At 42.5% G+C, this 15,372-nt stretch overlaps 1 protein-coding gene and 1 long non-coding RNA gene across 18 annotated transcripts in view; one reads left to right on the top strand and one right to left on the bottom strand.

Moving 5' to 3' along the window:
- The first annotated feature begins 1,223 nt into the window (after window positions 1–1,223).
- Window positions 1,224–5,312, top strand: LOC126983982 (uncharacterized). 15 transcript variants are annotated; one of them, XR_007736315.1, is made up of 4 exons: window positions 1,224–2,680; window positions 2,746–3,120; window positions 3,201–3,340; window positions 3,411–5,312. It is a non-coding gene; the product is annotated as an uncharacterized LOC126983982 (long non-coding RNA). The 15 variants fall into 15 exon arrangements; XR_007736320.1 differs by having other exon boundaries at window positions 2,746–3,125; XR_007736326.1 differs by having other exon boundaries at window positions 2,746–3,195; window positions 3,276–3,340.
- LOC126983981 (mucin-5AC-like) overlaps window positions 3,417–15,372 on the bottom strand; it is a 13,373-nt gene continuing 1,417 nt past the window's right edge. For all 3 annotated transcript variants that reach the window (XM_050837262.1, XM_050837263.1, XM_050837264.1), the window contains 4 exons: window positions 15,358–15,372; window positions 13,641–14,763; window positions 7,631–7,855; window positions 3,417–6,139 (listed from right to left, as the gene is read on the bottom strand). The exon at window positions 15,358–15,372 is cut by the window's right edge. In XM_050837262.1, the coding sequence (XP_050693219.1) occupies window positions 5,904–6,139; window positions 7,631–7,855; window positions 13,641–14,763; window positions 15,358–15,372 (1,599 nt within the window). In that variant the 3' untranslated portion in view covers window positions 3,417–5,903. The remainder of the gene's footprint in view (window positions 6,140–7,630; window positions 7,856–13,640; window positions 14,764–15,357) is intronic.

Below are 15,372 nucleotides of genomic sequence, written 5' to 3'. Positions count from 1 at the left end.
CCTTAATCCTCCTCCTCCTCTTCCTCTTCCTCCTCCTGAGCTACAAGAGAGAAGAGCAGGGAAAGGCTTTTGTTACATGTTCCTTTCCTCTCTCCTTTTTTTCCTTCATCTTCCTTTCTCTCCCTACCTCCCTTCCTCTTGTTATTTCCTTGCAGCCCTTTGGTCTTTCTCTCTTCCTCCTCCTCCCCTTACTCTTAGCACAAAAAGGAGGAGGAGGAGGAGGAGGAAGAGGAGGAGGAGGAGGAGGAGGAGGAGGAGGAGGAGGAGGAGATCGAGGGAAGGAAGAGAAGAAGAGAAGGAGTGGGTGAGTGAGAGTGAGTGAGTGAGTGAGAGTGAGTGAGTGAGTGCCATCAGATCAATTCCCTTCACTGTAAAATAAATAATCCTCCCCATTTCGACTCCAAAACATATATTTGACACAGTTTTGTAGGAGTTTGGGGCATTTCTAGGGGTAGTTTTAGGACGCTGGTTGTAGTTTGACCTTTCTTCTGTAGCATGAATCTAACAAAACACTAATTAAAACCCGATTGATCTCCCTTTTGGCCTTTAAAAATAGTTGATGCGAGAGCCGGCCCCGGGAACGTGTGAAAATACCAACCCTTGCACCCGTGTCTCTTCCAAGCCCAGCCTCCGACCCTGCCTTCCCTTCCACTCCCCCCCTGCCCCGTGAGACCTCCGCCGGTTGGACCCAGTTAGTTACCTGTATTTCTTGTCTTAATTGGATCCGGAACGTCCCCTTTATTTACCTGGGCCGCGCCGGTGCATTCCTTTCGCCGGCGCTACCTGTCCTTGACCTCGTTCGCGTGTGGGACTTTTTTTCAACCAAATATTTTTCTATGATTGAATTTATCTTTTATTTTTTGAAGTTTTCGCGACATTAATAGACTGGTATGTAATAGATGGATAAATACATAGATGAGAGAGAGAGAGAGAGAGAGAGAGAGAGAGGCTTTTGTTTCTTTGTGGGTTTGTAGAATATGATGATAATGATGATGGTGAATTTTTCTCACATAATTTGAATATTTTTTGTTTCGGCATTTTAACGTTTTTTTGTATATTATGATTTATTTTTATTTATGTGCTTTTATTTTTATTTTTATTTTCGTTATTTGTTTCCATTTACATTTATAAGGTCTATTAGTTTATCTTCGGCATCATATTATTTTTTTAACATTTATTTTTGAGTTTAACTGAAGAAAATGAAGTAAAACAAAACATTTCTTATGACATGTATTTAGAAGGCCTATATATTACATCTTCATCATATAACCAACAGTATGTATATATAGTTTTAATTCAAAGGTATACATGGCTCTTAGACGCTTTACCGAATATCCTTAAAATTTACGGACGTTAAACTACACCAGTAACGCTATGAACAGTATAACACGCAGCTCGACCCTGTATTCTCTCCCTTACGATGCAGGACGCAGTATATAGATGTGTATTTCAAAAGGTACATCGTTTTTTATATATTAGACCGATTTATCTTAACCTACGGACGTTAAACTACATCAACGTAACTGTGATCGCTTTGATGGATAGTTCGACCCTGGTTCCTCTTCTTTGTGTGGAATTGACGCAGGGAATAGGGGATGCGATTGTTTTTATTTGGGATTGTGTTACCTGGCTGCCTGTAGGGTTCGTTAGCCCCCAAACACCTGTCCAGTCTGTATTTGTATATATTTGGCTTTTTTTTTTTTCTTCTCTTTTTCTCACGTATCGTTCATCGTAAGACGTAAGCAATATTATAACAACCAGCAAAACATTGGTACTTTGAACACTTTTTTGTCACTCTCTGTATGTGTTTCTGTTTTAAAGTTTTCTTCTAATTTTTCGTTTATCTGCTTTTATGTTCGTTCTCTTTAATTTTCTGCTTTCTATTTCTTTTTCATGATTTTTATTTATTCTTGCCCTTTTTTCTTAGCTGCTCTTCTTTCTTTCCATTATTTTTTGTTTATTGTACTTCTATTTCATTTCTTGCTTTCTTTTCTATGCCGTTTTTCTTCTATATAACATTACTCTTCTGCTGATTTTCTTTATTTAATTCCTGTTTTCATTTTCTTTTTTCATTCTTTTCTTCTTTTTTCTTGCTTTGTTTCTTAACTACTCTGCGTTCTTCTCATTAAGCATTTGCCTATTTTCATTCAATTTTATTTCTTGCTCGATATTTTACATTTTTTTTCTTATATGCATCACGTACCTTAAACACAAAAGAAATGTTCATAAGTGTTCAGATGAGTCATTATTTTAACTCTCATAAGCTCACCAACCCGACACTTTTATATTTCCGCCAAGATTTCCTTCTTAGTTTCATCACGTTGTCGGCATCACAAAGGATAAAGGTTCTTACCCGCTCACTTGAGTCACCACTTTAGTTAGCATTCAATAACCCACCAATCCATCACTTCCTCTTTCATAACTGTACCTCGTTGTCATTCTCTACTCGTTCATTCTTATCTCTTTTATCTTTTCTCACATTTTTTCCTCCACGAGTTTCCATATTCGGTAATGATTGTGTGGCGCCTCGTTGGACTTTTCATAGCAACACCATCACGTCACCGTCAGCTTTGGAATCGAACCCTTATCTTCCTCACACCTTAAACACTGTGCTAGATTACCCGGATGCGTATTCCCGTTCTCTCTACTGGTATATGTCGCCTACTCTTGAACGGTGCAGGTTTCGTTAGGTTATGTTAGGTTATTTTAGGTTTGGTATGCGGCGCCGACTCTTGAACGGGGCAGGCTTCGTTAGGTTATGTTAGGTTAGGTTAGGTTTGGTATGTGGCGCCGACTCTTGAACGGGGCAGGCTTCGTTAGGTTATGTTAGGTTAGGTTAGGTTTGGTATGCGGCGCCGACTCTTGAATGGGGAAGATTGCGTTAGGTTAAGTTAGGTTAGGTTAGGTTTGGTATGCGGCGCCGACTCTTGAACGAGGAAGATTGCGTTAGGTTAAGTTAGGTTAGGTTAGGTTTGGTATGCGGCGCCCACTCTTGAACGGGGAAGATTGCGTTAGGTTGAGTTAGGTTAGGTTAGGTTAGGTTAGGTTTGGTATGCGGCGCCCACTCTTGAACGGGGAAGATTGCGTTAGGTTGAGTTAGGTTAGGTTAGGTTAGGTTAGGTTAGGTTAGGTTTGGTATGCGGCGCCCACTCTTGAACGGGGAAGATTGCGTTAGGTTGAGTTAGGTTAGGTTAGGTTAGGTTTGGTATGCGGCGCCCACTCTTGAACGGGGAAGATTGCGTTAGGTTGAGTTAGGTTAGGTTAGGTTAGGTTAGGTTTGGTATGCGGCGCCGACTCTTGAACGAGGAAGATTGCGTTAGGTTAAGTTAGGTTAGGTTTGGTATGCGGCGCCGACTCTTGAACGAGGAAGATTGCGTTAGGTTAAGTTAGGTTAGGTTTGGTTTGGTTAGGTTTGGTATGCGGCGCCGACTCTTGAACGAGGAAGATTGCGTTAGGTTGTTAGGTTAGGTTAGGTTTGGTTTGATATGTGGCGCCCACTCTTGAACGGGGAAAGTTGCGTTAGGTTAGGTTAGGCTAGAATAGGATAAGTTAGGTTTGGTTAGGCTAGGTTAGGCTAGGTTAAAGTCATGTTAGGTAATTTGAGGGTGAAACACGATGAGAGTATTTTCCAGTGCACCCCAAGGTTAGTTTAGGAGCCATAGCTGAGCGCTTTTACTCAGGGACCACATAGCCATAGAGAGATTAGAAATGCGTCTCCAGGATGTTACGCTCACGACTGAGGGCACAAGCAACGTTGCCAAATTGTCGTAATCTGAACACTCCATTTATCATTTTTAGGCCCCCCAATCTGTCGTACATTCATAAATAACGATAGTCTATTAAAGTCATCATTGAAACTTAAAATTTGATGGTTTTCTTTCTTTTTACAACAGTTATCGGTGAGAAACTACGAATATGCATTACGATTTGTACGATAATTTGGCAACGCTGGGCACAAGGTGTTCTCACGTGACCCAGGTTCGATGATAAGACGGAAACGGAGCGAGTGACGTATTATCAACATGACGTAACACATTCCTAGGTAGTGATAAACGGCGATGGAAAGCGGTGCACCAGTAATTAATATAAAAAAAAATGGCGTTGCGTATCTTATCTTATGCGGCGTCACTGTTATGTCCCTCATAGTCCTGTATCGTGTCCTGGCCACCCCCTTAATGTCACCTGTTTTTTTTTTTTTTTTTTTTTTACAACAAAGGAGACAGCTCAAGGGCACACAAAAAAAGAAACAATAATAATAAAAAGTCCGCTACTCGCTGCTCCTAAAAAGAATCCAAAGAGGTGGCCGAAAGAGGGGTCAATTTCGGGAGGAGAGGTGTCCAGATACCCTCCTCTTGAAAGAGTTCTAATCCACCAAAATGCTCACCTTCCTGGATAGATGTAGATGAGGTAAGCCTTTTTGCCGCGCTTCCTATAGACTGTTTATCATGGGTTCTGTTTTTTTCCGCCCTTTCTGTAGACTGTTTATCATGGGTTCAGGTTTTTTCCGCCCTTTCTGTAGACTGTTTATCATGGGTTCATTCTTTTTGCTTCCCATCCTGTAGACTGTTTACAATGCGTTCAGTTTACACTCCGGTGTTTAATATTTATTACCCGTTGAGTTTACAGTTCAACGAGCTATCAAGTTTTATACCCCAGAATTAAATGCCTCTTCACCTTGATGTCGTACTACTTAAAAGCTGTTTATTATGCGTTCAGTTAAATTCCTCGCTGTTTTATTTTTATTATCCGTTGATTTCACATTTCAACGAGTTATCAAAATTTAAAACACAAAATAAAATGGCTTTTCACTTTGTCGTACTACTTCAAGGTTGTTTATTATGCGTTCAGTTGAAATCCTCGCTGTTTTTTTATTTATTACCCGTTGATTTCACATTTCAACGAGTTATCAAAATTTATAACACAAAATAAAATGGCTTTTCACCTTGTTGTCGTACTCCTTAAAGGTTGTTTGTAATGTATCCAGCTTAGAACCCATGACGTTTATTGTGGGTCCATTACACAATCTATTTAATCAGTTCATAGTTCAGATACCACTTCAGGAAACAGTAAATCACATGCCTCGACACTCCTTCTAATTTCACCTCCATTCGATTGTTTATCATCCGAGTTTCAACTGAGCGAGTTTATGATCCGCTAACCAACTCAACATCTCAAAAAAAAAAAAAAAAAAAAAAAAAAGGTTTGGCGCACGTTCTACAGTAGCTTCTCTTAATGTCCGCAGTCCATCGAATTTATAGTCAATCCGGTTTATCATCCATCCATCCACCAAGCAACTCAACATCTCGGAAGAAGTTGATGATGTTGTCCCACTCCTTATCGTCTGTATTGTATCTATCATCCATCGAGTTGTGACCAGCAAGCAACTCAACAACCGTCCACTCCTTGTAACTCCATCGGGTTATCATCCACCAAGCGGGGATCATGTTTCTTAATGGTCCCCCCAAGCGAGAAAAATGAGAAAAAATCACCCCTCACACAAACCATTTCATAATATATATCAAAGCATTTGTGATCAGATTATGTATCATCTACTTTTAGGGGGTTTATATCATGGCACAAATTTGGCCCCTCGCTGCTACACGGTAAAGCCACAAATTTGGCCCGTCGCTGCTACACGGTAAAGCCACAAATTTGGCCCGTCGCTGCTACACGGTAAAGCCACAAATTTGGCCCGTCGCTGCTACCGGGTTAATCCAGCAAGTCACTTAAACCCTCAGAAGAAGTTGATGTTATTTTGCCACTCCTTGTAGTCGTAATTGTATCGGTTTACATCCACCGAATTTATGATCCACTAGTCCACTTAAGCTCTCAGAGGTTGGCGTTGTCCACCTCCTCGCCGTCGTGATCCATCGAGTTCATGATCCACCAAGCAACTCAGCCTCTCAGAAGAAGTTGATGCTGTCCCACTCCTTGTAGTCGTACCTCCTGAAGACGGTGAGGCGAGCCAGGCAGGGGCAGTAGGCAGAGAGGGTAGTAGCCACGACCCCGAGCATGTACGACCACCCGAAGCTGCAAGCGCCGGGCCAGTACACGGACGAGGAGCCCCCACATTCCCCCCGGGCCAGCGGCGAACCCAGACCGAGAGGGAAGAGCACGAGAGCCACGCCCTGGGACATAACTGTGGGGAAGACAATGTTGGTTGAGCGGAATGCTTGGCGAGGAGGAGGAGGAGGAGGAGGAGGAGGAGGAGGCCAGATGGAAGGTTGAAAGAGGAGTAAGAGGAAGGAAGAGGGGGAAGGGGGAGGGATAGGGTAGCAAAGAGAGAGAGAGAGAGAGAGAGAGAGAAAATAAAGCAGGAAAACAGACAACCAGACAAAGGCAGACATATACGCACACAAACAATTAAACACATGAACATACACACGAACAGACAAACACAAACAAACAGAGAGATAGAGACAAGCAGAAACAACCGGAAATAGAACAAGTGAAGAAACTTTTAGGCTTAGTGAAGAACAGAAAGGAAAAGAAGTGGAAAAAAAGATAATAAGGTTTAGGAAAGAGAGAATGCCAAGTGAATCAGGCGGACACGTGCATTGAAAAATTATGTTGAGGCGTGTGTGTGTGTGTGGGGGGGGGGGGGGGGCGCAGGAAGAGGCGAATGTAACTTTTGGGAGAGGGAGGCAAACTTAAGCATGCTCCTCGGGAAATGGGCTTACTTACGAATGCCGGAGGAGTTTGTCACAGGAGAATAGGAAGCACATAAATCGAGAGAGAGAGAGAGAGAGAGAGCGTAGAAAGAGAGAAAATAAAGAATAAAAGAGAAGGAAGAGGAGAGAGAGAGAGAGAGAGAGAGAGAGAGAGAGAGAGAGAGAGAGAGAGGCAAACAGGTACATACATAATAACAGACAGACTAACATACAAACAGAGAGACAGGAAAGCGGATGGACACAGACAGACGAAGGCATATTAACAAACAGACAGATATATAAAACAAACAGTCGAGCAAACAAAGACAAACAGACAGAAACAGACAAACAGATGTATATAAAAAAAGCAACAACCCGTCCGAAATCCACTTTGTAGATTATCACTTGACGAATTAGACTATATAATAAAAATAAAAATAACTAATGCTTTTAAGGAGAGATACGTGACTGATAGAGCTGTCATAACGAGGACCATAATTTCCTGCATGTTATTTTAATCTGGACGTCTATACCTCTCTCCCTTAGCTCTCACACCAGTTCTCTTTGATCTCAAGTTCTAGTTTTATTGCCGACATAATTGTATTGCTGCACCTTATGTTATTGCTTAGCTTCTCTTGTTTTATTTTGTTGTTGTTGTGGCAGTGGTAATGGGGGTAGTAGTAGTAGTAGTAGTAGTAGTAGTAGTAGGAGTAGTAATAGTAGTAACAACGATTAATTACAGCAGCAACAATGGTGTCACTACTACTACTACTACTACTACTACTACTACTACTACTACTACTATTACTACAACTACTACTACTACTACTACTACGAAAAGAGTATGACAACAGCAAGAGTAAGAACGATAACATAATACCTCGTCCTATTACTCTTCTTCCTCCTCCTCCTCTTCCTCATCCAATTATCACCACCACCATCACCCATCCCCACCACCTCCACCTCCCCCTACCACTCACCAATCGCCACCTGCACGTTGCCCAGCCAGGCCGCGAAGATGTACCTCTTGGCGTGGGTATGGGCGTGCGGGAGGTGCAGGGCCAGGGACGCCACGCCCACGGCCACCTGCACCACGCCCGCTACCCCGTACAGCACGCCCACTAGCGCCCATACAGCGGAGGAGCCAGAACCCACGCCGCCGCCCACGCCCGAGCAGTAGAGAATGGGCTGGCGCGGCTGGTAGTCTGCGGGAAGAAAACGCCATGAATCAGAAACCGTCAAGACAGGAGTGGTTTCTGTACTCTTTATAGGTTTCTCTTTGTTAATTTGTCTACTTCGTCGTTCTTCACTGGCTTAAGTATTGGATTGGAAAGACAGAAAGCATTAGAGCAGGTTCTGAGGTGAATTTTATAACTTTTTGCGGAGTTTCGTGTTTGAGGAGCAAATTAGATCTTTATTTTTGGAGTGGTTTCTGTTTTCTTTTACTGGTTTCTTGTTTTAAACTTGAGGAACGTCTAGCGGACTTTCTTTTTCTTTATTGTTTTTTACTTCAGTGTTTTTTTAATATTTTTTCTCTATATTGTTTTGTCTCCTTCCCCGTTTTCAGTGGCTTAAAATATTGCATCAGGTAAAAAGAAAGAATCAAGACAAGTTTTGAAGTAAATTTAATGTTTTATGGAGTACTAGCTTCTGTTTTTTCTTTGTTTTTTCTTCAGTGTCTTAAAATATTGGATTAGAGGGAAAGAAAGAAAGCATCAAGACAGGCTTTTGTTTTGTTTTTTTCTTATGTTTTTTCTTTGTTTTTTCTTCAATGGCGTAAAGTATTGGATTAGAGGGAAAGAAAGACAGCATCAAGACGGCTTTTGTTCTTTTGTTTTGTTTTTTTCTTATATGTTTTTTCTTTGTTTTTTCTTCAATGGCGTAAAGTATTGGATTAGAGGGAAAGAAAGACAGCATCAAGACGGGCTTTTTTTCTATTTTTTTTCTTGTATGTTTTTTCTTTGTTTTTTCTTCAATGGCTTAAAGTGTTGGATTAGAGGGAAAGAAAGACAGCATCAAGACAGGCTTATGTTCTTTTGTTTTGTTTTTTTCTTATATGTTTTTTCTTTGTTTTTTCTTCAGTGGCTTAAAATATTGGATTAGAGGGAAAGAAAGCATCAAGACAGGCTTTTGTTCTTTTGTTTTGTTTTTCTTATCTGTTTTCTCTTAGTTTTTCTTCAGTGGCTTAAAGTGTTGGATTAGAAGGAAAGAAAAACAGCATGAAGACAGGCTTTTGTTCTTTTGTTCTTTTTTTCCTTATCTGTTTTCTCTTAGTTTTTCTTCAGTGGCTTAAAATATTGGATTAGAAGGAAAGAAAAACAGCATGAAGACAGGCTTTTGTTCTTTTGTTCTTTTTTTCCTTATCTGTTTTCTCTTTGTTTTTCTTCAGTGGCTTAAAATATTGGATTAGAGGGAAAGAAAGACAGTATCAAGACAGGCTTATGTTCTTTTGTTCTTTAAAGTTCTTCCGTTCCTGTAAAAAAAAGAAAGAAAAGAACTTATAATTCGCGTGATGGGAGGCTAACATTTCTGGCACCCTTCCCTTCCTTCCTTTTATTTTTGGAGGGTTCGTGAGGGAAGGGTCAGAATGAGGTCCACGCGGAGGTATTCAAAGCTTCCCCTCCTTTCATCACCCCAGATTGTGCGAGTCTCCCCTTCCTCTTCCCCTTCCCTCTCCCCTCACCTCTGCAATGTCCCCTCAGGCTTAGCTCCTCCCCTCTTTCCCCTCTTCCCTTCCCCTTCCTCTCTCTCTCTCTCTCTCTCTCTCTCTCTCTCTCTCTCTCTCTCTCTCTCTCTCTCTCTCTCTCTCTCTCTCTCTCTCTCTCTCTCTCTCTCTCTCTCTCCATTTACTTACACTTCCCTCTTCCCCTTTTCTTCCCCTTCACTCCAGTGTTTGCTCTCTCTCTCTCTCTCTCTCTCTCTCTCTCTCTCTCTCTCTCTCTCTCTCTCTCTCTCTCTCTCTCTCTCTCTCTCTCTCTCTCTCTCTCTCTCTCTCTCTCTCTCTCTCTCTCTCTCTCTCTCTCTCTCTCTCTCTCTCTCTCTCTCTCTCTCTCTCTCTCTCTCTCTCTCTCTTTCCTTCTATCTATCTATCTCCCCTCTCTCCCCTTTCCATCAGTCAGTCACACCCCTTTCTTTTTTCTCCCCTTTCTTTTCTCTCTCTCCCCTTTGGCAGTTTCCCTCTCCCCTCAATCCCGGACATCTTTTTCGTCTCCCTGCACCCCTTCCCCCTCCTCTTCCTCTTCTATCTCCCCTCTCCTCCCCCCCCCCCCCCTCTCCTTCCTCATTTCGTGCAGTCACCCAACAAGTCAGCTCCGTTTTTTGTGGCATTCCTCACTGCGCTGCCTCATCTCTTCCTCATTCATATTCCTCGTTCTTTTTACATTTAATTTCCAACATACCTTACGTCTCTCTCTCTCTCTCTCTCTCTCTCTCTCTCTCTCTCTCTCTCTCTCTCTCTCTCTCTCTCTCTCTCTCTCTCTCTCTCTCTCTCTCTCTCTCTCTCTCTCTCTCTCTCTCTCTCTCTCTCTCTCTCTCTCTCTCTCTCTCTCTCTCTCTCTCTTTCTCACGCATTCTTGGCATTTGTCACATTGTATCGTCGTACCAAGGTCGTATACACACACACACACACACACACACACACACACACACACACACACGCCACTGGATCAATAGGAATAGGGTGGTTCATTCAAGGGTTTCGAACTGTGGTATGATGGCCTTTGCGACGCGACCCCACGAGACCGCGCCACACACACCACAGGGCTACCGAGGCGACAAACGGAGGGGGGGCAGAGGGGGTAGAGGGGAGGGGGCAGAGGGGGTAGAGGGGGGGGGTGGAGGGGAGGTCATGCACGTGATGTTACTTTGATTTGATTTTGTTTTACTTTTGTTTTTTGTTTGTTTTTTCGTTTTCTTTTCTTGGTCTTGTTTTTTTTGTTTTGTTTTCTTATTTGTCGTTTTTCTTTGTTTTTTTTCTTCTCTTTTTCTTCGTCCATTTCTCTTGCGTGTCTTTCTTTCATTGATTCACTTTTACCTTTTTTCTTTTTTTTCTTTTGCCTGTTTTTTTTTTATCGTCGTTGTTTCTTCCTTTGTTTTTTCGTGATTTTTTTTTTTTATCTCAGTCGTTTGTCTTTTATTACCGTGTTTTTCTTTTACTGTTTTTTTTGCTGATTTTTTTTTTCGTTTTCCGTTTGTGTAAATTTCTTAGCCGTCTCTCTCTCTCTCTCTCTCTCTCTCTCTCTCTCTCTCTCTCTCTCTCTCTCTCTCTCTCTCTCTCTCTCTCTCTCTCTCTCTCTCTCTCTCTCTCTCTCACACACACACACACACACACACACACACACACACACACACACACACACATTCCATTCCCTTACACTTCCCTCGTCCCCTTTCTTTTTTCCGGTTATATTCCTTTACTGTTTTTTCTCGTTATTTTCTTTTACTTTCTGGTCTTGTTCCACTGGATCATCGGTCATGCTTCTTAGTTTTTTCTTCTTTTTACGTTTATTTTCTTTTAGTCTGTTTTTCTTTATCTTTTCTTCTTCTTTTTGGTCTTGTTCTCCTTGTCCTTGGTCACGTTTCTTCTTCTTTTCTTCTTTTTTTCGTTTATTTTGTTTTAGTCTGTTTTTTCTTTATTTTTCTTCTTTCTTATGTTCTTGTTCTCCCTCTCCTTGGTCACGTTTCTTTTTTTATCTTTTAGTCTTTTTTTCTTTATTTTTCTTTTTCCTTCTGGTCTCATTCCACTTATCCTTGGTCATGATTCTTCTCCTTTTCTTTTTCATTTTCTTCCTTGTCTTATTTGGCTGTGATTTTTTTTCTCGACTTTAAATAATTTGTTTCGTGACTACTGGACGTGCGTGCTGCGTTTATTTATCCCTTCCAGCGTCCGTGTGTTTGAACTGTGTTGACGTAGCGCACACAAACACACACACACACACACACACAAACACACACACACACTCACAACGTTGCCAGATTATCGTACTCAGTGCATCGTATTTACCGGTTTCTGATCCTTAACTATTGCCAAGAAACAGCAATAATTAACCATTTTAACGTTACGTATATATGAAGGCAGTTATTGTGGTCGAGGAGGGTGTTTTTGGGTCGGAAATAGGCAAACATAGGAGGCTGAGTACGATAATCTGGCACCGTTGCACACACACACACACACACACACACACACACACACACACACACACACTCCCAGCTTATGAAGGTCTCAGTTAAACTTTTAAATGGCTTTCCCAAATATGAATCGGCACGCAGGTTTTTACATATTTAATTTCATGCATAAAATGGCGTCCGGTTTCATACATAGATAACCAGCTCTTGAAAAAATGATGAAAATAGAAGAACAAAACAACAAAAAGGTAAGGACCGAACAGGAAAGGGAAGGAGATTAACGAATAAATAGAGGGAAAGATGGATAAAGAAAGGGGAACACAGGGAAAGCAAGGATTTGGAGGGGAAGAGGAAGAAGGGGAATGTCCTCGTGACGGAAAGACGGAAGGGGAATGAGAAGCGGAAGAGGAGAAGGATAAAGGCGAGGAGTTTTGTATGCAGGAGGGAAATTGTCGCGAGGAATTGAAGGAATGAGGGAATGAAAAATGGCAGAGAGAGAGAGAGAGAGAGAGAGAGAGAGAGAGAGAGAGAGAGAGAGAGAGAGAGTATATATTGGAAAAGAGTAAAAAGAAGAAAAAAACATGAAGACAAAGTAAGATAAAGGAAGAGAAAATGAAGAAAAATAGAAGAAAAAAAGGAACGAAAGTAGGAAAGAAAGTAATACATGTGCAGAGAGAGAGAGAGAGAGAGAGAGAGAGAGAGAGAGAGAGGCCTTGGCCATGGGAACGACTCTCTTAAACGACAGGTGTCTTATCATATCGCTGTCTTATAAAATATAATATACAGATAATGAGACAGAAGCACACCGCCTTCATAATAAAGATAAAAAAGCATCCATTAAAAAAAACAGCACTCAGATCTTTGCTTGTTAAGATTGTGATGAAGAGCGGTGATAGAAATATGAAAAAAAAGAAAAAAAATGTGATGATAGGACTAGAGAGCCATTTAAATTGACAGATATTTTTAGCTTGTTTGTCATTTGTTTGTCAAGATGATGATGAAGTTGACTGATAGGAATGTGAAAAAAAGGAAAAAAAAGAGGAAAAATGACAAATGTGAAAAAAAAAAATCGAAAAAAGAAAAATAATATGACGCGAAACGCTTAACTTCACAGACATTTTTCCTTGATTGTCACTTTGTTTGTCAAGGCGATGATGAAATTGAATGATGGAAATGTGAAAAAAAGGAAAAAAAAGTGGAAAATGTGACGCGAAACAACCTCACAGACAATTTTGCTTATTTTGTTTTGTAAAGGTTATGAATTACAAATGACAAATATGAAAAAAAGGAAAAAAAAGACAACAACAACAAAACAAACAAATATATAATAGAACCCAAGCCACTACACTTCGGACATTTTTTCTTTTTTTTATTTGTTTGTGATTTTGTTAGACTCAGTTTTAAATAATTTGTTTCTTTTGCTCGTATGTCATTCATTTTGCTTAAGATTATGGTGAAATTAAATGAAAGAAATATGAAAAAAGGAAAAAAAAATAGCACTCTTAATACCACTCTTAAAAATAGCCACATAAGTTGTCTATTTTGCTCATTTGTCCCTTTAATGATGAACTAAAAGCAACACTAAAATAGGACTCCAGCAAACTAACTCGTCCTTTTCGCTTCCTTGTCTCAGAAACGAACTCAAAGCAGAACTAAAAATATGACCCAAGCCACTTAACTCGTCTTTTTTGCTCATTTGTCCCTGTAATGATGAACTAAAACTAAAACCAAAATAGGACTCCAGCAAACCAACTCGACCTTTCCGCTTGCTTCTCTCAGAAACGAACTCAAAGCAGAACTAAAAATATGACCCACGCCACTTAACTCGTCGTTTTTGCTCGTTTGTCCCTGTAATGACGACCTCACCTGTGCTGACGAGTTTTTCCTGCTGGGGGGAACGTTGCAGGAGGGGGCTGGCCAGGGGCTCTTCGCGGCCAGCCAGGCGGGAGCGGAGGAGGTGGTGGAGGGGCGGCTCTGGCCTCGGTGCCCCTCGACCGTGACTCCTACCAATAACTTTCCCTCCGTCTCTCTCTCTCGGTCGTTTCCTCCTGTTCTTCTTCTTCCTCCTTCTGTATTTTCCTTTCTTCTTCCTTCTTCCCTTCGTGGCTGCGGGGGTTGTGGTGTTCCTGCGAGGTGCTACACTTACGTTTTCCCTGACGGTGGTGTGTGCTTGCGTCGGCTTCTTGTTCTTGTTCTTCCTGTCTTTCCTTACGCTGACCTCGCCACCACCACCGCCGCCCCCCACGCCAATCTCCACCCTCGGCGTCACAGCCTCGTCCACACCCGAAGATTTGTTTTGCCCTCTCGGCGTTCCCGGGATTCCTGTTGTTGTAGTTTGGGGTTCTTGTGACATAAAGTTTGCCCCCGCCGCCCCAGCCTCCGTGGGATCGTCAACGCTCAGACTTTGCGTTGTTGTGAGAAGTTCCTCGGGTCTGTTTGCCTCGGCGGTGGTGACGCTGCTGTCGGTAGTGGAGGTGGAGGTGGAAGTGGAGGTTATGGTGGTGGAAGTGATGGGCTGACGTGGGGATGATGTGGGTTTGCCCTTGTAACGGCTCCCAAAACTTGAGGTTGAACTTGGAGTGGTGGAGGTGGTGGTAGTGTTGGTGGTGGTGTAGATGGTGGTGTTAATGGTAGTTATCTCGTCTGTTGGCTGTAATGTACTTCCTTCATCACTACTGCTTGTCTTGCCTTCATCAGTGTCTGGAGACGTGGCGGGGCCCTCCACTTTCCGCGGGGACACTGTGGTGGGTTGGATGTCCTCGGTGGGCGGCTGGGTGGAGGAAACGCCTTCCTTTTTGGTGTCCAGTGGGTGCCCGGAAGTCCCTGTGGATGATGGGTGTGCCGAGGTCCACATCGTTGCCGGGGTGGTGAGTAGGGATCCTGCTGGGTACTCGACGTAGCCAGGGCGCCGCTCCTCCGCTGGGACAGTGACTTGACGCACCCCCGCCAGGCGACAGTACCCCAGCGGCCCCACGGACGATACCATGACCTGAGGGAGGGAGGGGGAGGGCAGATATGCTGTGCTGAGGCTTAAACTGACGGAGGGCGGGATCAGATTATTGCTGAAGATGTGAGGGCAGTGTTGTGGAGGTTGAGGGTGGCAGTGTACGGTGCAGTGTCGAGGAAGATCATGTGGACAGTGTAGTACAGTGTGGCGTTGTGGGAGTGTCTGAAGACAGTGTGCAGTGTAAGGGTGCAGTTCAGCGTTGCCAGATTATCGTATTCACCACATTGTATTTATCATTTTTTAGCCTCAAACTCTCGTACCTACACAAATAACGAAAGAATATTAAAGTTAGCGTTAAAACTGTTATTTATTGATGTTTGTTTGCTTGTTTTGCTATAGATATCAGTCAGAAACTACGAAAATGCAATACGGTGTGTACGATAAATTGGCAACGGTGGTGTAGTTGATGTAGGGAGTTAACTGTATACACGTGGCTGAAAGAGTGGCCGGGAAGAACCACGAGTAGGTGAGTGGCATAGTGAGTGAGTGAATGAGTGAGTGAGTGGAGGGAGGAAGGCATTTTGGTTCATTAGGAAAACAACCAACTTAAGGAGCACGCCCGCACCCTTCACTCACCTGGAAGGCCACGCC

The sequence above is a fragment of the Eriocheir sinensis genome, chromosome 55 (genome assembly GCF_024679095.1).
Source record: "Eriocheir sinensis breed Jianghai 21 chromosome 55, ASM2467909v1, whole genome shotgun sequence".
NCBI lineage: Eukaryota > Metazoa > Arthropoda > Malacostraca > Decapoda > Varunidae > Eriocheir > Eriocheir sinensis.
The sequence above is the reverse complement of the archived record's forward strand: the minus strand, read 5'-3'. Positions and strand labels throughout refer to the sequence as shown.